The 24,295-nt window shown below is 35.2% G+C and overlaps 1 protein-coding gene across 1 annotated transcript in view; it reads right to left on the reverse strand.

The window, feature by feature from the left end:
- Positions 1-24,045, reverse strand: part of LOC121725356 — a 75,568-nt gene extending 51,523 nt beyond the window's left edge. The window contains exon 1 of the mRNA XM_042112246.1: positions 23,521-24,045. Coding sequence (XP_041968180.1) covers positions 23,521-23,599 — 79 coding nt within the window. The 5' untranslated portion in view covers positions 23,600-24,045. The remainder of the gene's footprint in view (positions 1-23,520) is intronic.
- Positions 24,046-24,295: the final 250 nt, after the last annotated feature.

Here is a 24,295-nt window from a genome sequence, read left to right on the forward strand (position 1 = left end):
TACAATTTATTCGTGGAATCTCGTAATCCTATCTTTTTAGAACACAAAAAAGGTTATGGCGGAATTAAAATGTGTGATGCAATAAATTAGTCGAGAATGAAACATATTAAAAAGAGCGAGTAATGATCAAATTTTTCATAAGCGAAAGGCGGAAGCACAATACATAAATAAATACGTATTACATGAAATGGATGGACAATTTAAAATAAAATGGACGAAAATAATATTATTTTGTTGGCTTGGTACTAAATTAATGACTTATTTATGCAATATACACCAATTTCCTTCTTTTATGTTACACTACCTGGATGACCGAGCTTAGCTCGGTATAGCAAACACTCATTGACTTCGTGTTACTTTATAACGCCATCTACTGGTCGTTAAAATAATTAGTTGCCAACAAAATAGTGTTATTATTCGGCAATAGATGTCAGGAAGAGTCATATTTTTCAGTTTATAGATTATCGAAAAAACACGTATAAAAAGACATTTTCTGAAAATGATTCCTAGATAGATCGATTTATCGCCCCTGAAACCCCCTATATACTAAATTTCATGAAAATCGTTGGAGCCGATCCGAGATTCCAATTATATATATAATTATATACAAGAATTGCTCGTTTAAAGATACTAGAGATCGCCCAATGGTCGAAATTCGACCTTACTTGCAACGACATTAGGAGTACTACCTATATTATGTAAAAAATATTGACTTCATAGTTTTTTTCAATTCTTGTCTCTGGGACTCAGCTGATCTCAGACTGGCTGTTTAAGCATTGTCTAATACTATCTAAAATTAAATAAAAAAACAATAATCCATTTTCAATTTGTCAACTTGTTGTCAACAGACTTAAACCATAAATAAAAGAGTATTATTTGCATACACTTAATATATACTGTCGTATATAATATGTCTATGATTATTTGTATGTATAGGCTTGTCACTCAAATATCTGTCATTTTCCTAGTAGTAGTGTCGTAGTGTGTGTAACGTTTTATTTGTTAAATATATATATGATAAAAGTATAATTTTAAAATAATTTCATGCACCTACGTTTCTCCATTTTTCGTAAAAAGGGTTACAAAGTTTTTCTCTCACGTATTAATATATAGATAATATATATATGTAGCGAGAGTAGGCAACACAGTCGGGTGACGGTTGCTAGGCGACGGACTGTGAGGGATCGGAACTTGGTTCTTGGCAATATTGTATGTTTTGTAACCATTTCTAATTTACACTTTGTGGATTCTGTGGTAATAAACGATTGCACTGCATTACACTGGCGCCCAACCCGTGGCTATATTTTTTTTCAAAGAAATAACAGACCCAATCCCAGTGCTCCGTGAACTGTTTAGCTAGCCGCTAGCCGAACTGGTATCGAAAATGCCACGAAACACACGCCGACATCCCCGTTACGAGAGTGAAGAGGAGACACAGCAAGCAAGCGACGACGGAGAGCCCGGGAACGAGACGATGGTTTTCGCCGACCCGCGGCCCACCCCGTCTACATCTACCGCGGCTGCTGGAGCATCTACCACCACCTCGACAGAACAAGTGATGACGGCGATGTTAGAAATGATGATGCAATCGCAGCGTACGCAGGAGGAGACCAACAGAGCCCTCCTGGAAACACTCCGAGCCCTCCCACGGTATGACCCATCCGGCAATTTCGGAGCTTTCACCCCTAACACGGCGACCTCAATGCAGAGAAGCTCGACTGCCCCTGCTGCAGTCGCCGCCCCGCCGGGCAATTTCACTAAATGCACCGCGCGGTTCAACGGGAAATCACGCGACGCCGAGAAACTGGAGGCCTTCTTGGACGCCGTGGAGGTATATAAGGAATGCGCAGACGTCAGTGAACAGCACGCGCTACGCGGCCTGAGCATGCTGCTGGAGGACGACGCGGCTCTCTTCTGGCGCGGCGTCAAGGACAACGTCTCAACATGGGCGGACGCCGTCGTACAGCTGCGAGGCATGTACGGCACCCAGCTGCCACCGTACAAGATCTTCAGAGAAGTTTTCCGAACTGAACAGTGTGAGACTGAACGTGCCGACGTATTCGTGTCGAGACTGCGTGCCCTAGTAGTGAAGCTACCCTATAAGGTTCCGGATGCGATGCAGATCGATATGGTTTACGGGTTATTGCATAGGCGTATTCGTAAAAGACTGTCGCGAGACGATGTAACTTCTATGGACAACTTCATAGAGAAATTGCGAGCCGTAGAGGACGCGATCGCGGAAACCAATAGGTTATCTATTGTAATCCCTTCCCTCTCGCCCGTACCCACAACCCCGGCTAAAATCGTAGATTTACCCGCGCACGAAAGAGGCCCTACTACACGTTCGGCCCCTACTACGAATTCGGTTCTCACGCCAAACTCGAATCAATTATCGAAACGTAATCGGATACGTTGCGCGTATTGTAAATTGTATGGCCATATTATTGACAATTGCCGCAACCTGCAAGGTAAAAGCGAGAACATCGGTAAGTCAGAGTCTAATGATATTTCTAGTACTTTAAGGTGTTATGGATGTGGCCAGCAAGGAGTAGTAAAGTCGAAATGTAAAGTCTGTTCGAACACACAGAGAGCTGGTTCGAAACCAGCTGATTTCAACACTTTTTCTTGCGATATCGATTTGTCAAATATTTCTTTAAGTACGGTCCCGAGCGAGAATAGTGTGAGTTCAAACTCACAAAATCTGGGGGCACGGCAGTGCCTCCGCCAAGTCGAGCACGATATATTTTTGAATCATAATAATCGCCCTTGCAATTTACTTTCGAGTAATGTTTATTGCGACGGCGACGACAAAGCAGCTTTTACAATAAATAATTCCAATGTAAAGGAATCCGAGGCTTATGATATTGATGCGACATCACTTCCCACCGTTTGTATTAATGTTGCAAATCGCGAAGGAGTGGCTATTATTGATACCGGCGCAACTCATTCTATAGCTAGTACTAAGCTGTACTCCGTGTTAGTTGAACAGGGTGTTCGATTTAAGGAGACAGAGCGCACAATAGGATTGGCTGATGGAACGCATAGTAAAAGAAGAGTACTTACCGCTGATGTAAAAGTCACTATTGGAAATCGCGATGCAATTATTGAGGACCTGCTTGTCTTACCAGGAGCCTCAACTAGGACGTTGTTAGGACGTAAATTTGTTAAAGAGGCTAATATTATCCTCGACATTCCGCACGATGTATGGCATTTTAGGGATAAACCGGATCAGACTTTTGATTTTGTTAAGTCTTATTTCCTTATCAGTCCCGAGCCGATCGCGGACAGCAGTGGATACGGTTTGGGAGCGGCTTTAATGCAGGGGGAGAATCAGGTAAAAGATCCGCATATTAGGAAAATATTAGAAAACATTAAATCCGAAGATCCAATCCGTCGTAGACTACGGACGGATAAAGGTCAAACTTATTTTGTGCCAAAGAGGAATAGCCCTTATAAAATAAACAAAATAATAAATACCTATGAGTTGGGTAGTTTCAGTAATGGCACCTCCATAGGCGAATATCACGCGACACGCCTTACCCCATTTGTTGGTCCCATCCAAACTCCTCTAAGGGACAAGCGCAAACGTGGACGGCCACGAAAGGGTCCTATCCCAAACGCGGGGACGTCAGGTTCGGGATAGAGGGGGAGGATGTAGCGAGAGTAGGCAACACAGTCGGGTGACGGTTGCTAGGCGACGGACTGTGAGGGATCGGAACTTGGTTCTTGGCAATATTGTATGTTTTGTAACCATTTCTAATTTACACTTTGTGGATTCTGTGGTAATAAACGATTGCACTGCATTACATATATAATATAAGATAATATATAATATATATATATATATATATATATATATATATATATATATATATATATATATATATATATATATATATATATTATTATATATATATATATATATATATATATATATATATATATATATATATATATATATATATATATATATATATATATATATATATATATATATATATATATATATATATATATATATATATATATATATATATATATAATATATATATATATAATAAGATAATATATAAGATAATATAATATAAGATAAGTGCTATATGGCAGGTTATTCCAATTTTCAATTACACTTTTAAATAAATTACTATAAGTTTGGAATTAAGAGACGTTAAATACCTAAAAAATACTTATTAATATGTCACAAAATTAAAGAATTCATTTTAAAACTTGCGAAATCTTTTATACAGTTCAAGGAAAAGTAACAACCTGTTTACTGAAGCATTCGAAGAAATAAATTTAATGGATGTGAAATTCAAAATAGATTTGGGACGACTGGGACGGGTATATTCCACGAAGACAGGGAAAGAGAAAGACGAGACAATGAGAGGAACTTGAGCGGAAACTTTACATAATGTAGTTTCACTAATGTTGGCAATTAATAATTATTCCTCGTGTAGAACAGAGATCTTGATGCACGGAAAATTAGCTACAATTTCTTTTGTGAAAAATATTTATGGCATCTTATTGTGTTACTTTTTATGCTTCTGTAAAATGTAGTTGAAATACATTTTGTGGAAAATTCTAGCTTGAAGTAATGCAATATTTCAATGAATTTTTATTTCGCTTGTTTCACTTTGCATTTTTATGCTTTCGTAACTCGATTAAGCGTGTTGATGAATTTCTTTGAAATGCCTTATTTTATCGAGAGTGAATTCAGTTTTTACGAGCGAACTCTTATATTTTTTGCTCCACTTACCTACGTCTGTTTTGCGAATTGTCTACGTAGGTTGAATTCAATCATAATATTATTACGTAACATTGGTACTCACTAACAATTTTTAAGTTTTGCTGTCAAATATTTCCTGTGCAATTACTTCCTTAAACCACTAGAAATTAAGGCTGCACCTATCCTGTCTATATTATAATTTAAAATTAGCCCATGTAAATTCTCTTACATGCATGAAATTAGATGGTCAAAAATGTGATCTCGCATGCAATTTGCATGAAACTTAATGCCTTCCAAGTCAATTACGTGCAGGTCCAACATAAACCTCTCGGACAAGTAATTTGTCTTCGTGTTCGTCTCCTAACGTAGTTAGAACCGCATTCACAGCGACTCCATTAGACCTCACTAATACTGATTCTATTTCACCGGACGCCTTCGAAATTGCTTTTAGATAAATTTCGTTATCTTTTCCAATGCTACGTTGTTGGGAATTTTAAATTTTTTCACTATTGCCGCTTCGGTTGGTAATACTGTAAATTGCTGTTCATTGACACGATCTATCAGATTACTTCATAACAAAATAATTATAATATACTAGATCATAGGTTCTCAACGTGGGCGATAACGCCCCCTTGTAGAAGTAGAAGACCCAGAGAAAATTAGGGGGCATTGAGATGGCGCAGATGGGGCGTGGGTAGATTAAAAGATATAGTCTAAAAAGGCATAAAAATACACGCTAATCACGTACTAAAGTAAAATAAAAATTAATATCGTTTTATTTTCGTTCTTGTAGGTATTGTAATCATTTTTATCAAAAATGTCAAAAAAAATCCTCAATATAACTAAGCATGCGTTTTAATTTCACCCATTGAAACATTATTTTTTCATTCTTCATTTTAAACTCAGAAATAAGATAGGGTCATATTCCTATCTTACGACTATAATATAATATCTTACGTTTAAGGGTTGATTCAGACCGCAACATGACGCGTAGATGCATTTCTAAATTTGTATTGAATTGACAGATTAGCATGTCGCCTCGCACAAAGGGTTGATTCAGACCGCAACGTGACGCGTAGATGCATTTCTAAATTTGTATTGAATTGACAGATTAGCATGTCGCCTCGCACAAAGGGTTGATTCAGACCGCAACGTGACGCGTAGATGCATTTCTAAATTTGTATTGAATTGACAGATTAGCATGTCGCCTCGCACAAAGGGTTGATTCAGACCGCAACGTGACGCGTAGATGCATTTCTAAATTTGTATTGAATTGACAGATTAGCATGTCGCCTCGCACAAAGGGTTGATTCAGACCGCAACGTGACGCGTAGATGCATTTCTAAATTTGTATTGAATTGACAGATTAGCATGTCGCCTCGCACAAAGGGTTGATTCAGACCGCAACGTGACGCGTAGATGCATTTCTAAATTTGTATTGAATTGACAGATTAGCATGTCGCCTCGCACAAAGGGTTGATTCAGACCGCAACGTGACGCGTAGATGCATTTCTAAATTTGTATTGAATTGACAGATTAGCATGTCGCCTCGCACAAAGGGTTGATTCAGACCGCAACGTGACGCGTAGATGCATTTCTAAATTTGTATTGAATTGACAGATTAGCATGTCGCCTCGCACAAAGGGTTGATTCAGACCGCAACGTGACGCGTAGATGCATTTCTAAATTTGTATTGAATTGACAGATTAGCATGTCGCCTCGCACAAAGGGTTGATTCAGACCGCAACGTGACGCGTAGATGCATTTCTAAATTTGTACGGATTTGGCAGATTTCAATTGCGTCAGACGTCTTGCGAATCTGTCAAATCCATACTAATTTATATGCATCTACGCGTCGCGTTGCGGTCTGAATCAACCCTAAATATAATCGTGGCAATAGTTGTTTTAAATCCGCGACAGATGGGAATTGGTAAGTAAAATTAAGATGGGGGGCTCTAGAAAAAAACATATTCTCAAAGTGGGCGGTGAGCAAAATAAGGTTGAGAAACTATGTACGGTACTAGATGACGCCTGCAACTCCGTTGCGCCAAAATTAGTTTATCACGCGGGAAACGTCCATTTTCCCGGGATAAAAAGTATCCTATGTCCTTTCCCGGGACTCAAAGTATCTCCATGCCAAATTTCAGCAAAATCGGTTCAGCAGTTTGGGCGTGAAGAGGTAACAGACAGACAGACAGACATACATACACACTTTCGTATTTATAATATTATAATAGTATGGATTATCTTACTTTATCATAATATTAAATGCTAAAAATAATATATTTACCGCTATTTGTTTTCTATGCATAGAAACATAAGAACACACGGATAGAATTTAAAATTGTTCTCTGCTTGCTTATAAACAGATATATATGTATAGGTACGAAGTTAATTTAATCGCATACTTTTAAAGTCATTTCATAAGCGGGAAGCCGCGCAAAATTTTATTTTTATCCCGGCTCTCATGGATCTCAACAAATAGGACTTGTCATCTCAGACATGACGAAAACTGGGTTATCTTTTAGATGCAAAAGGCTTTTTGTAGTCGCCACAGAGCGCCATGGATAACGCTAGTTTGATAAAAGACGTTTTAAGTACGTGCAAAGTGTTAAGCTTTTATGCTTTGCTTTTTTATGCGATACATCCATATCCATACTAATATTATAAATGTGAATGTGTGTGTATGTCTGTAAACTCTTCACGCCGAAAACGCTGAATCGATTTTACTGAAACTTTTCGTCCCGAAAAAATTACCACGACGTGATAAACGGATTCTGGCACACTTAGTTGTGGGTGTCATCTATGTAGTTTATCAATATTTGTATATTGTAACTGCTATATTGGCTATATTTCGAGTGGTTTTCAAGTGATTACACTCAAAAGCCACATTGTGGTTATTGAATAGGTACTGGTTTCTGAAGTGTCGTTAAACTCGTCTAGACACACGAAATTATTGAATTTGTCGAATACCACGTCTTAACAATCTAAATTACTCTGCAAAGGGTATACTTTAGAGGTAAATAGATTTTTGTTTATTTACTACAAATTTAATTTAAGTAAGCACTTACTCTATCAGCTGTGGATATGGATATTTCAGAGACTAATAATAATTAAAATTGTTACTGCTCACTCTATTGATAAGAAATAAAAAGTAGGTACTCATTTGGTCTTTCTTACTAAAGAACCGGTTTAATGCCTATTGTCCATAATCACAAGTCAACTCTTTTAGACCAGACGCTAAAAGAGTTGACTTGAGATTATGACATTAAAAATGATCAAACCAAAAAAAACGAGTCACAACTTTACTATCCTCGTCGCGCGTCGTTTAGATCAGTCATAGTTAAATAACTAAGGATAGAACTTATTGAATGTTACTTCTAGAATTTCCAACTTTGGCAGAAATAAACGTGATTATTATTGCCAATACTAATGCCAAAATGCTCCACAAGTTGGTACCGCAAGAAAATTTGGGCTAATCTTTCTTTGCGACACTTACATATTAAACTTGCTACGAGTCGGTAAGCCCAGAAGTTCGAGGGATTCTCTTTTTACAAATCTGTCGCGTTTAATTATAACTTCAGAGGCCAACATTTTATTCCTTTTCCAAATACGAGGAAGAAACATCGGGATCCTTGTGTTTAACATATTTTTGAACCTTTAAAAATATTATGATACATCCATAGCTATTAGAAACAAACGGTTCAATATCTCTGGATACAGATTAAGCGCGTAAAATCAGTCGTACTGTAATACAACTGATTTTACGCGCTTAAGATATTATGTACATTTTTGACACAGAAACAACCTCATACATACCAAATTTCATCAAGATCGACTTTCACATTTGTTTCGCATGAACAGATTTTTACATTTTACAATACTCTGGAAAATGCTGCAGCTAACGACTTATTATTGTATTGCCTCGAATCTCAAATTCTAAGCAAATAAACTATCTATCTATACATTTATGATATTTGTATGGATTACCATACCGTAGTGTTCTATGGAATAGTTTATATTTTAAAATGAGTAATATTTTTCTACAAAGAATTCAACCGTTTTACTTTAGCCGGCGAGTGGTGGATGGTGATCGATCATGAATGCGCGCTGTTGTAACTCTTTTCAAAAGAGGTTTCTTATAATATTAAATTAATATGCAACGTATTTTTCACAATTTTTCTTTATAAAATTATGTCAGATCATAATTCATACTTAATATAGCGGGTTTACATTATTCTAATCCAATAGCAATCCAACGATGGATTGGGTTACTGGATTGGAATTATGTAAGCCGACCAGAATAAAGAATAATGTTTTAAGTTAAGTGACAAGATTCGTTTATCACATGGAAACCGTAATTTTTTTCGGGATAAGAAGACGTATCCTATGTCCTTTCCCGGTCTGTGGTCTAGGTAGGACAGACAGACTTTAGCAAATATAAATATTAGTATGGATAAATCATTAAAATATTTACACTCGTTCAAACACCTCCAGTATTATTTTTATTGGAGCAATTTGTTCAGCAAGTATCGGCCGTATACAAAGGAAATATTGGTTATCTGATACAATTTTAAGGAGCTCGGAAGATCAAGATATGAGTTATTGAACAAACGGCGGTATGAGCTCTACTACGATCTGTTATTGCTGTTTATATTTCACTTATATTCTCTATTTAATATTTGCTCTTCTCGGTATTTTGTTCTTCTTGATATTTATTTATGTTCATCCTATGTATGCTTTTACCTCTAAGAGAAGGATCACTTATCAATTTGTGTAGTGTCTTTAAAACAAAGTGCCTTTAAATTCGCTCTTATTATAAAGTAATCAGGATCTCATAATGTTATGAAAAATTCTTGTGTCACGGTATTCCATGCCACACTTTTTCGAAACGGCTGGACCGGTCGCTTTAAAAATTATTGTCTATTCCGTAGGTTCGAGAATCGGCCAACATTTTCATTCCCAAAATTACGTAAATGGCAAAACAATGTTTACCGGCTTAGCTAGTAATGTCTTCTTCTGTAATTACCATTTGTACATAGGTTACAATTTTCTTTTAACAAACCATTAAAATCAATATTATAATAACATGAAAATAATATAATAACATGAATATGATAACTAAAAAATTACGAACATAAAAATATACTTTCAAAGATTCAAGAGTTATGATTTCAAAGAAAAATGTCCCAATAAGAACCCAAAATTCCAATATGGCGGTGTTCGAGGCATCTGCTGCGTGAAAGTTGCGTCTCTCTTATCTATTTGTCGTATATTGAATAACTTTGACTCGTTGTAGGGCTGCCAAAATTGTTTTGTAAAATTTATTTCCTCCAAAGTTAGTTCTAGTGTAACCAACTTATTTACTACATGCTCATAAAGTTAGTATGTTTTCTTCGTTATTTTGTTGCAGATAAGTATAAAAGTAGATGGAATACAATATTTTATAAAGATAAATTTTATAAATAGAATTTTTGGATTAAAGAAATACTCAAATCAAATCACATCAAAGTTTGTTTATTTCTGAATAAATTTAAAATAAATGTTTTCAGAATGTCCTACATGATGCCTACCACCGGTTCGGGAACTAACCCGGCGAGAAGAACCGGCCTAAGAAACTCGCACGGGGCCCACTTTTTTACCAAAAAAAAGTGAGAAAAAAATTAATCTTTTAAAATAAAGTTTACAATTTTGTAACTAAATATTATATACAATATCCACATACATAATTGTAAGTCCTATAATAATGAAGAAGTAGCCTTGCAAGAAGCCATCCTACTCCCAAAGTGTGCCATCGTTTATGAAATCATTGACCTTATAATAGGCTTTGGCACACAAACGTTCTTTAACTACTTTTTTAAATTTATTAATGGAAAGATTTTGAACGTTTTCTGGGATTTTGTTGTAAAGGCGTATACATACTACTGTTACTGGGTTAAAAAAACAACCTTTAAAATAGGATGCGAACAAAAACAAAGTTAACCACCCCTAATTATTATTCTACGTTTCGTTATTAATAAGATACAACGGGGAGTAAGTAAAACAAAATTTTGAAGATATAACAATGCAGAGTTTGTGTTTTCGACGTGATTAATATAAAGTTGTATTCATAACCCACGCTTGCGGTCGGCCTCACGAAACGGAAGCCCTGTGGTACGCCTGAAGTGCCCTACCTGTTTCATTTATTAATGATAATAATATACTTACAACCAACTCAAATTATTATACGCTTAGCAGTCGAAGTTTTGCAGTCGTTTTGATCATTGTGTTAGCGTCATCATTTAGAGAATAGTTTAGTTAGATATAATAATAGATTTGTATCTCATTTGGGATAAAAATGGTTATGATTTACCAAATTTTACTATAGCAGGAGGAATTAAGAGGGCTTAGAAACCAAAAAAATGCTTTTATCCAAACCTTGTTACTCTACTATTAGTTAAATACTCGTTACGTCATTATACTAAAACAATTTTTTTAATAGAGTCTTCAACATTTACCTTATTATTATGAAAGTTAGGACTTTCATCACAAAAATGTTACTGCTGAGGTCGCTACCTCAAAAACGGTTTTGGTAATGACGCAACGAGAATATACTTTATATCTAGCTGCCACGGTAGTTAACTCGTGGGATAAACTCCGGTTAAGAGGGGGTGATGTAATAATGGATTGATAGTTTTACTGCCGGCGCTAATTAACCCGCCGGATGATTTAACTTTACGATTATATCCTTTTGTTTTGTTTTTAGGGTTCATGCTAAAAGTCCCTCTACGTTAGGCCAAGCATCGCCAACATGAGTGCAATAATTAATGCTGTCTATCCACACTTACTTTACTTACTAATATTATAAATGCGAAAATGTGTCTGTCTGTCCGTCTGTCTGTCTGTCTGTTACCTCTTTACGCTCAAACCGCTGAACCGATTTTGCTGAAATTTGGCATGGAGATACTTTGAGTCTCGGGAAAGGATATAGGATAGTTTTTATCCCTTAAAAATGTACCGTTCCCACGCAATAAACGAATGTTGGCGTCATCTAGTACTACATATAATATTATATTGATATCGAACATGGGCAGTCTTAGACGAATTATGTGTTTCACAAGTTCGTCATAGCTTAGTTTTGTCCAGCATAGGCCGCACAAAATTCAGTACATTATTATACACAAAAAGGACTTGTCTATTCTTCGTTGATTTTTTTGTCTTCAAAGAGTCTTTATAATATCTCATCTTGCACATTTGTCTTTACTTTCTGGCTGACCAAAAAGTGCCAATTTATTTGTTTTTCATGTTACCCTTCTTAAGGTACCTACCAAAAAAAGATATTGGTCGTTATAATTGCAGACTGCAATGGGTTTTATTGTTTAACTACTCGTTTAAAATGAATGTAATGTTTATAATAATTACTTAGAATGTAATGCAAGGAGTAAATCGTTTTTCAACTCATGCGGGCGATACTAAATCTACAAAAGAGAATGAAGAATATGAGGATAGTTAACAAAAAATAATTTGATGAAGATGTATTAAATAGACGCTCGGGTAGTAAAAGATATTAATTGCACTGTTAAAGCCGAAATAAAATTTCTTATATTATGTGTAGTTTCTACGTGAAAATATATCTTCTAGACAGTATTCATCGACACAAAATATTTTGAAATACATTTTCATAAACATGAATGGTAAAAGAAAGCAAAAAATAAAAACGTGACACAGTGGACCTTGATATAAAAGATAATTAAAAAATGAATTTCATCAAAGCAAATTTCATGTTATCTATAAAAACTGTTTTTAATTAAATATGCTCTTAATAAAAGTAATGTACGGAGAGCCTCCATGAAGTGGCAAAAAACTTCGAGCCTTAAAATAAATGCGAAAATTCAGTTAATATTTTATGATTGTAATAGGTACATTTTCAGACATAATTTTAGAGCACGTTAAATTAATTAATCTTTTTCGCAAATGTTTGTATATTAACGAAAACGTAATATTTAGTGTTTACATTAGTGTTAATATATAAGTAAATTTTAAATTGATTAAAACAATTACCTGTGTTGGATACTTTAATTTCGAAGTTCAAATATTAAAATTGTTTAATAATAAATAAATTTAAAATAAATTGGTTTAAAATGTATATAAGAATTTGAATTACTTCGCCAGTATTTAGCAATTCAGTTGTCGCGCAGAAACTGTACATTTTTTTGTTATAAAGACTTTGAATTACTTAGCCAGTTTAGCCCGCACCTTAGCTTCGTTGCAACTCAATTCACTTGTCGCGCAGAAACTGTACATTTTTATGATATAAAGACTTTGAATTACTTAGCCAGTTTAGCCCGCACCTTAGCTTCGTTGCAACTCAATTCACTTGTCGCGCAGAAACTGTACATTTTTATGATATAAAGACTTTGAATTACTTCGCCAGCATTTAGCCCGCAACTTCGTCGTAACCTTACTTCACTTGTCACGCGGAAATTGTAATTTTTTTCGATATATAAGAGTTTGTAAGTTATTATATGCAGGGTATTTTGTATTTCTATATAAATTTTCTTCTAAATCGGTATAGCAAGCTTCACGCCGGTTTTCTGTGAGAACGTGGTATTTCTCCGGTTTCGACATGAATGGGCCGGCCCATACGTGCCGAAGCATGGCTCTTCCACGTCTGCTTGTATAGCCTATAGGTCTACCAGAATCTGATTTGCCATCAGATCTGAGTTGCCATTCTGGTAGACCAGTATACAAGCAGACATCGTTTAGCAGAAATTAATGCGTCAAATTTTATACAGTGTTCATTTCGCAGCATTGTTAACAATTTCTTTAAAAGCGCGTGTATAATTCCGTCAAAGCTGGATGTAATTTTCCGACACTTTTCCTCCGGAAGTAGGTCTCGGGTATATAATTTCGTGGCGACGATATTCCGAACCCCGCCATTATCTTCGTCGTCCATACTCCAATTTCTTTATGTTCTCCCCGATCCCTTTATCTTTTAATGTTATTTCTATTTTAAAGTGAGTTACAGACATGTCTTTAGAGATAATTCTACGTCTCTTTTTCTCGTCGACAAGACTTCGTTTAGATTTAATCATTTAGTAAGTTGGAGTAAATGGTATCAGTTAGTGTTATTTTTTATAATATGATAATGAATGATGCAGAACAAATCATTATGTTGTCTGCTGATAGAAATCTAAATAACAATGTTTTATTAATGTTAAGATGTAGGTCGCATCGGATTCATACCGGCCAAATGCATACCTACGTGTTACGACCTAGGTATCAGTCAATTATTCTAACCATAAGTTTATAAATGGACCTAATGTTAACAATGAATTCTATATTTTCAATCCACGACTCTTTCCAAGTGAAAAAACATTGAGATCTTCAACGGAACAAGAGAATTCCCGTCCCGGAAGGAAAATATGAAAGCTGGTAGAATAATTCCAATAAATTATTAATCCTTAAGTAGTTGAATGGGAAGAATTCCTAACTAATAGTTACGTAGTTGGTAATCTGTGCTGCAGACTCTGAGCTAAGCCATCTTAAGCCGACCTATAAGTACTCAGCGAATTATGCACAGGTATTATGTACGCGTCTTTAGAATATATAATTATATACCTACTGTCTTGACTTTTATTCTCTAGGTAAAGTGATTGAAAATTAACCTGTCAAGCCCCATAAGGACACCAGTGACCGCGACAACAATAGAATAACAATAGATTTCCATTAATTAACGGCCGCTCCCAATATTTGATCTATCTCTGGTTTTGCCCTACTAGAGATAGGAATAGCTCACAATTGACATTAGAGACATATTATATTTTATGTCAATTGTGAGCTATTCCTATCTCTAGTAGGGCAAAACCAGAGATAGATCAAATATTGGGAACGGCCGTAAGAGGTTTAAATTTTGATTATCATTTACTATCGTAATAAATGAAGTGTAAATCTTTTGAATAAGTTTTGAGTGCTTTGCGTGTGCTAATTATATTTTCTGGTACTTGAGTTATTAATTTCAAAATAAACAAATTGTAATTTTGGAAACTAAACTATAACGCCACCACATAAAATCATCAAATTTAAAAATAAATAAAATAAAGCATAAACGCTATTCGCAGCATCATTGTATAACTCTTGACTCCTCATTGTTTAAAATCGGGCCAGTTCTCAAGCAGCTAAAAGAGGCCGTACATACATGAAACATACATAGACTGGCAAAATAATTAATCCTTCATTTGGATTCGCAGTAATCGGGTAAAAATGGTGAGTTCCTGGTATAACGCTTTCATTGACGTTGTTGTAGCTCGATCTTAAGAGGAGTCCACACCGCCCTTTTTTTCATACAAACGTTGTCCCCTATTTCCTCCCTGGATAATGCTAGTAGAGTTATATTTTTTTTCCTGAATATCTACGGCCACCAATACAATGTCCCTATGTTTTCTTTTTTTGATTTGATTCAAGATATGAACGTTCAAAAACCCAAAAAAATGGCCAGACTTTTCGCTGTGTTCAAAATCCAGAAAATAGATTTGGCTAGATTATACAAAAAAAAATATCGAAACACAGCTCAAGCCTTTTTTTTAATATTTAATGAAAAAAGTACTTAAATCGCTTAAGTTTTGGAGAAGGAATCAGGGGACAAAGAATCGTTGATTTTCTGGATTTTCTGCAGTTGTCTCTATCGCGTTCTGCGGTATAGGCTTGAGGTAAGGGAGGGGAAAATATATTTACGCGACCGAAATTCTGCGACTCACAAATTACGCTCGTTTGGCTTCACCCTAAAGCACTTATAACGCGCATGACGACGCTCCACATCAAAAATATAAAACGCTGACAAAAAAACTCCATAGTAATCTGATCTGTCTCGAAACGTCTTCTTCTGTACGCTATAGCATTCAGACAACGGACACCAAAATGCGGGTACGTAAAAATAATTATAAAGACAACAGAACCTATGACAAAGCATTTGAGGTTTTCTTTACTCGTCATTATTTTTTTCTGTCCCATGGAATCTTAGATGTAGTATTTAAACGTTATCCATTTTTTTATGAAATAAGGGGGCAAACGAGCAAACGGATCACCCGATGGAAAGCAACTTCCGTCTCCCATGGACACTCGCAGCATCAGAAGAGCTGCAGGTGCATTGCCGGCCTCTTAAGAGGGAATAGGGTAATAGGGGAGGGTAGGGATGGGAAGGGAAGGGAATAGGGGAGGGTAGGGAAGGGAATAGGGTAGGGGATTGGGCCTCCGGTAAATTCACTCACTCGGCGAAACACAGCGCAAGCGCTTCACGCCGGTTTTCTGTGAGAACGTGGTATTTCTCCGGTCGAGCCAGCCCATTCGTGCCGAAGCATGGCTCTCCCACGTCTTACTTATAATATTATCTAAAATTTGTCTGTTTGTCTGTTAGCTCTTCACGCCTATAACGTCTCTGAACCACTTTTGCTGAAATTTAATATGGAGATACTTTTTATCCCGGATTTTTTTTTATTTCTCTGGCTATAAATTACTTTTTGCGCAAAGGATTTGCGGGCGTCATCTAGAATAGAATAAGGGATAGTAATGCAATTAGAGATACCTAGCTTAGTCTAGAGCCATTCCGTCCGTCAGTCCGTCCGTCCGTCCGTCCGTCCGTCTGTCCGCTCAACCGATTTTGATAAAATTTGGTAATGGGGGTACTTTGTCCCAGGTCCCAGAGTCCCAGCAAAACTGGAAAGGACATAGGATAGGTACTTTTTACTTAGGTACTTTTAGGTATTAGTACTTAAAGGTACTTTTTGCGCAACGGAGTAATTGCGGGCGTCATCTAGCATAGAGGAATAAAGATGAAACCCTTTGTATCCTTTTTGACGAAAAATGCGGAAATGTAGGTGAATGAAATTTTGCACAGTTATAGTTTATATGGTGAAGGAGTGCATCGAGCAAGTATTATTTTGAAATTATGCTTTTATTATACATTTTTTAACAAATAAAACATTACACACACTACAATGTACAGTGTGCCACTACCATCTTTTTGCATGACAAGCCTATACATACGAATTAGACTCTTTTGTTTATGGTTAAAGTATGTTGTCAAATTAAAAATGGATTGTTGTTGTTTTTATTAAATCTGAAATAATCAATACTTTAAACGGGGAGCCAAAAGAAAAAGATAATTAAATTTAAGGTCGAATTTCGACCATTGGGCGATCTCTAGTTTGATGTAATTAGACATACATTACAGATGTAGGTAAGTAGTATATACATGCAGTAGTACTTATACATATACATACAGCTGTAGTACATACCCACATACATTACAGATCTAAAACTACTTACATGCTACTTACCAGCTTAGCCTAGAAAACTTTAAGTTTGTCTTTTTGGACATCATCTTTATTGTATTATAATTAGTTTCATAATAAGAACCATCCATTACTATAATAATATTATTGTTCGTTCCGGACCGTGTCGTATCGTGGAGGACCTAATGCCAACTTACCTTCGAGGTTTTCCTAATAACATGGGATAAACCGAAAAGCTAGGTAATTTGAAACCCTTGAAAATAGAGGTTATACATTATCATAATAAATTGAATATATTCTCGGATGAAAAGGTGATGTCTTAGATAATATCTCAGAGGCTTAACCTCTTTGAGTCTTTACTTTACGATGACAATAATTTTTCACGTACCACGTATAATGTTACCTTGCCTGACTTATTTACATTTTCACAGAATATAGAAAGTCTCTGGTGTTTTGCAATGAAGAAAATTGAAAAAGTTAAATTTTAGTGATCACTAAATTCATTGTACTATAACATATAGTTTAGCTCCAGAAAAAAAATCAAGTATGACTGGATTTGAAATGTTTTTGTACTATATTGTTCTATCATAGTGTAGCACTAATTGTGAAATAAGTAAAAAAAAATGAATTTAAACATAGTAGAAATAGTCGAACAACTCCAAAAAACTCCTGTAAATAATTATTGAACGTTTATTCAGTTATGCAACTAATACGGCAGCAAAATAAAGGGGTTTCTCAACTTTTTGTCCATCAGCCATCACCTTTGTCTAGTTGTCCATACTAACAAATATTATACATGTGAAATCTATCTGTCTGTTACATCTTAACACTTAAAGAGCTGAACCGGTTTTGAGGTTTGGTATGGAGACACTTTGAGTCCAAGGAAAGAACATAGGATTTTTTATTTCTGGAAAATGTACAGTTCTCGCGCGATAATTGTGGTCGTTAATGACCTTTGTTGTTAAAAAGCGACCTTAAATAAATTAATTAAAAAAAAAAAGAATTTTGGCGAAACGGAGTTGCGGCCGTCATGTTACATGTAGTGCATAAGAGATTGTGTAATAGTATTTTGAAAAGATTAAACCGATTTCAAAGTTGTACGTGATTGATAATTAAAATTTACTTTATATCAAAAACTACTGGACCTATTTTGATGTAACTTGCAGTTTTCCCTAATTTGAACAACACCAAGTACAACAAAAAAATAATTACTGAAATTGGATTAGTAGTTTCGAAGATATGCGACCACAAACATAAAAACATACATACATACACTTTTTTGTTCAGACACTGATCTAGACTAACACAATATACAAAAACTGGGCATTTCTAGAAATATTACAAACATACGCGTCGAATTAATAACCTCGTTTTTTGAAGTCGCTTATTAACACAGTGCAATGCTAACCTAACTTTTAAGTTTAGAAGCCTTTTGTATATAAGAGTAAAACAGATTCAGAAAACCACATTTTGGCGGTTACGACAGCTCATTAAACGAGTATTTGGACAGACTTGAATACACGTATTCTAGGATAACATTAGTGCCAACTTTATATTTGAATTGTTAACCTAATTAGGTTGTATGAAACTTGTATACTAAGAGAATTTGTTATGTAATTTGTTGTAGGAAATATTCTTATTTTGAACAGATTATTAGATTTTATATGAACAGACATGTACATATTGAACATTTTTTCCATCGTTTTAGTTTATTTTTATTATTGTGTTTAATTTTATGTGTAATGACGTCTGAAAAGTTTTATAATTCAGTAAAACAAGTTTTTTTTACTCTATATAGACAACAAGTTTGAAAACTTAAAAATATAAACTTATTTTTCTCAATAGCAAAAGTACGTCTACCTTACTTAGGTTTGTCAATTAATAGCTCAATATCCAGATGTTTTGATTTCTAACTACTGAATTGAATAAAATTGTTTTTTTTAACGAGTAGAAGATTTCTGAACCCAAGTTTATTACAAATTCGGTCCATAGACTCGAAAGTCTTTTATATTCATAAGTGGTGGACATCAAAGAATATCAAGACATCTCAGGAATCAGGATAAGAACCTCTTAACAACTTTCCATTAAAAGTTCTGTACGATTCGGCGGCAAAAATATGCAAAAATGTTAACATTTTTTGGACACTTACATTTTCGTTTTTTTACGTAACTATAGGTACTAAAGATCGCCCAATGGTCGAAATTCGACCTTAGTTTCAACGACATTAGGACTAAAAATATTGACTTCATCATATAATCTCTTTTTCAGCTGATCTCAGACTGGCCGTGTAAGCATTGTCTAATAGTAACTACCTATCAGATTCAATAAAAAAAAAAAACTATAATCCATTTTCAATTTGTCACCTTCTTGTCAGCAGACTTCAACCATAAAAGTAAAGTAAAAAAATACAATACATGTTTACAATATTTATAGGATACAATGTTTTTGGCTCACGTATTAATATATAGATTTAATAACTGTACATGGGCAATTTGAGATACCTATTTAGTTTTTATTAGTCGCTAGATGACACCTACAACTCCGTTGCGCCTAAGTTCGATTATCGCGCGGGAACCGTACATTTTTCAGGGATAAAAAGTATCTTGTTACCATTCCCGGGACTCAAAGTATCTCCGAACCCAACAAAATCGGTTCAACGGTTAATAAACAGACATACATACACTCTTTCGTATTTATAATATTAACTAGCTGTCCCGGTGAACTTCGTGTCACTTTAAAACCTTCCCTGGACTTCAAGGATAATAATTATAAGACTAAAATAATTATCCAAATCAGTTCAGTCGTTATCGAGTTATAGCGTTACTAATACAATTAAAGGTCCATAACATTTCAATATATTCAGCCCGTACATGCACATAGGCCCTTAAAATGAATCAAGATTTGATAAGCAATTTCCTTGTCAGGCCCAGAGCAATTACTACCAAAAAGCCATTATGTCCTGATTGTAAATCCGACTGTCTCGTCCGACTCAAACGTTTCATAAGCAAATAAATGCACAGAGACAGCCATTTGAACTAACAACAGGCTTCGTCTTACTAATACTGCCACTGTTCGTGATTGCTATCTATTCGTTTGACCCGTTCTCATACTTTATAGACATGCCATTCTAAGACTTAAATTTTATAGCATTCATATAAGTGGAACATAGTATTATATTAGTACTAAAAAAGCTGCTATTACAGTTCCATATCATTTGCAGAGTATTTTCATAGTCTTAGGGACAATTCAGACCGCAAAGCGACGCGTAGATGAATTTCTAAATTTGTATTGAATTGACAGATTTGCAAGGCGTGTCACGCAATTGAAATCTGTCAAATTGATTCTTTAGAAATGCATCTACGCGTGGCGTTGCGGTCTGAATTGACCCTTAATCTAGTGTAGACGTCGTGTCCAACAAGTTTCAAGCTTATGCGAGTTGAATTGGTAGATTGTGAAGATGTGTAACATAAATTAATAAATTTAGTTATTAAAAAATTTAATGTTTCAAAGAAGATGTAATAAGCCGAAACAGGGTGACTCAAAGGGTCATTCTGAATAACTTTAGTACTAGGACTTTTTGAAATTCGCGAAAAAAAATGGATTCTCCATAGAAACTTTGTTGACTTTTTACCATCAAAAAACAACATTTATAGTCGCGAATTTCAAAAAGTCGTAGAACAAAGTTGTTCACGATGTCCCCTGAGTCACCACCTTTCGGCTGACTGACTCACAACCTTTTAAGTTATTTGAAACTGTCGAATATTTTTTAAGTTCCGAGGAGACTAATTAAAGTACATTTTGTTTTGCAACACCTACGAATAATAAAATATGTTTTGCTCTACTTGTCGCCATTACAATATTATAATTTATGCTAGTATCACCGAGTTATTGATATTATATTAGTTAATATTGTCTTAGTTATTAAAATAGCACGCAATAAACTGGAGTTGGACCGGGCACTATCTTCCGATGCAAATTATTTAAGTGGAGCTGCAAGCAAGTAACCTTATGGTATCTTAAGAGGAGACACCAGAAGACAGGGGCGTCCGAAGACAAGATGGAGTGATGATATATTTCGGAATAAAAGGGCTATATTATTATAAATTGTCTTATTTGGAACATCTGTGACGTATGAAAAACGATATTATATCCGAAAGACATCAACTAGTATACTTTAAGATCAAAGTGTAAAAACGCATCCTGTGGAACACGGAAGTACGATCTCCGAGAATAGCGCCCGAATGCAGTACAATTTATTAGCCGGTTTGAATTTATGTACTTAATTTGAAGTTAAATCTGCTAATGAATCAAGACGTCTCGAGCGGGATCGTTAGCCTCAATTCATTTACTTAATTACTAGATAATATACGGATTGTCTTAAAAACAAGAGCTCGACCTACTTCAGTGGAGATTGCCAGAACCAGAACTACAATAAAGTTTATTGCGTTAAAAAATTTGTCCTGGGCAAAAGTAGCTTATATTTATTTAAAACAAAACTAATATTTTTTATAATTCTAAGGTAAGTATATATTATAAGGTAAGGTATTCCCATGTGATGTTATGGTTTTAGTTATGCACTGCACACTCAGATTCACTCTCAGTATAATATGCTGTAAAGAGAAACGAGTCAGAAAATAATCAAAATCAAATATTTTTCATCCGAGTGTAACTACTAATTATATATAACTACTAATTAAACTAATAATAATTTGTCACAATATAATATTATAATATCAATTTAATACTAAGTAATTTATTGTTCACGAGAAATACTTGCTAATCTACTCAAATATTATATTAATTACATTTCATTAAGGGCATGTTTCACCAGTTCTTGATAAAGTGCCGAGTTATTTGACCGTTGCTTTATACTCTATCTGTCAAGTGTATATAGCCCATCCGGCACTTATCAAGATGTGGTGAAACAGGCCCTTAGATTCATAGTACATATTATTATTCAGTGTAGATATCCAGTGTATTGTACCCTGGTTGTAAAAATGAAAGCAATGGAGACGCCGTTCCTGTAACCTATTTCCATTGATACAGTTTTGATCTGTATGAGCAATCTATCTTTCTATTCTGCTCCACTAAAAGATTGTAGCAAACATTCACGAGAATATTTCAAATGAAACAATATTAATAAAAATTGTTTTATTTCTGAATACTTACATAGATTTAAAAAAAATACTTTCAGAATAGAAGTGCATAGGTAGTGGTGTCTACCACCGGTCTTCCATACTATCATATTTTACTAAGTATTATACATGCGAAAGTATGTGAGTCTGTTCCCTCACGCTTAAACTGCCAAACCAATTTTCCAGAAATTTGGTATGTACGTGTTTGGTACTGTGTTATTCCCAGGAAAGGATATAACACAGTTTTTTTGTTGCGGAAAATGTACGATTCAAAGAAATTAATTTCGGTGCAACGGAGCTGGGTGTCTTAAGTGTGTCTTCTAGAGTCTTTATAAAGTCATATTTAAAGAAAGTCTGCGTAAGAGCCCCCGCAGACTGCAGCCTTTTTTTTTAGTCGGCCGATTGTTTGATCGAAAGCTTATCTTCGTACCGAGAAGATGTGTGAAGGTGCGCACACTAAACGAATTGTATCGGCCGATAATAATGTACTGGGCCTCTATCATGAGCTCTTAAATCCATTCTTTTTACGTCCTTATCTGACTGTATAAGGACGTAAAGTGAATGGATTTAAGAGCTCATGATAGAGGCCCTGAAACCCCAGTTTAGTCAAACTGTCGGCCGACTAAACTCTGTAGTCTGCAGGGGCTCTTAATTCCTTCGGCTTGTATTGTATTCTAGAATAGCTATTGCTATCATGAGTATAAATTCTCATAATAACTCCTCTGGTGGAAAAGTAATCATAATTATGATAGTTTTCATTCCCATAAAATATAGAGTTTTGGCGCGATAAACTAATTTCGGCGCAATTTGCAAGCAACATCTACTATTTTTTTAAATAAGTATTAAAAAAATACAATAAAAAAGTACCTACCTACCTGAGTTCTAAAAAGTTTTAAAATATTCAAACGTAAACTTAACTAAAAAGCTCGACTACATCCAAAAGGAATAAAAGCGCAACAAAAGTATTCTCTTTCTAAATAATAAATATTCACACCGAGTAAGTTCTGAGAGTAGTTTAAGAGCTTCTGCTAAGTGCACGAGGCATCTGAAATAAATAGAGCGAAAAATACCTACTTGACAACCCACGCACCATAATATGGGTGACTTGTAAGTAGGCATATACCCTCCACATTTCACCGCGTGTTCACGTTGAATGTTTGAGAAAATTGTTTTTCATCAAATACCTAATAAGCGTATACAAAGCCTAATAATTGTGGTGGTTAAAGCATATTGTATTGATTATTAATATTGAAGAAAATATTATAAGTTTTGTATAATATTAAATGAAACAGTAGATATTAATTTCATACATAAATTTTAAAGTAAGTATTTGTAGCTTTAAAAGCTCACTTTTCACTTACTTAGATCCATTATAAGTAAATTCACTTACCGTATGTGGTAGACACGATTAGCAAAATGGCATTCAAGATGTACGAATGCCACCGCAATCTCTTCAAGTCGCAGGCCATTTTGTTATAAATCTCTATGCACTTAATTGGTTTACACTCTTCGTCGTTTCATCGTCACAAATTAATCTATCGTCTTTAATTTACAGCCTCTAAAACGTTTCGAACATCTGAAACTCCCCGCCGAATCTGTCGGCATCTATTTAAGTCTAATAAACCCGTTGACAAACGATTAACTTTAGAGCTTTTAAAATTAATGTCGCGCCGTATACTATAAGCTTTTACGGGCCTATTTTTGTACCGCGCACAACATAAGTTTTGGGGATGAAACTTAACATGTTCTAAAATTAGCTAAGCGAGTCCATAGTTTCGAGCTTATAAAAATGTCAATTTAGCACACAAGAGCTTCAGCACTTTCATTTTCACAACGTACGCGCGGAAAATAAATCACATATCGGCGTTTCGATGCATTTTTTGGAGCGCGGCGCAAAGGTCCGACCGCGACGGGGTTCGGGACAGCACTGACTTACATAAGGAATCTGTCCTGTGCCAGCCGAGCGGCCGGGGGAGCGAGACGGAAAACGCTTTTCCAGGGTACGCCTGAAGATTAGAAAGGGATATAAACTTCTCTGCCGATACAAGAAAATATTTTAGCAATTAAAATATAGAACCGGGGTAATTGCAATTAATTGCTTATTAATTTTTATTATCGACATGCAAGTAATCATCGTAATAGTTTATTATTAACGTTTTCATCAA

The sequence above is a fragment of the Aricia agestis genome, chromosome 3, assembly GCF_905147365.1.
Source record: "Aricia agestis chromosome 3, ilAriAges1.1, whole genome shotgun sequence".
In the NCBI taxonomy this organism is placed as follows: Eukaryota; Metazoa; Arthropoda; class Insecta; order Lepidoptera; family Lycaenidae; genus Aricia; species Aricia agestis.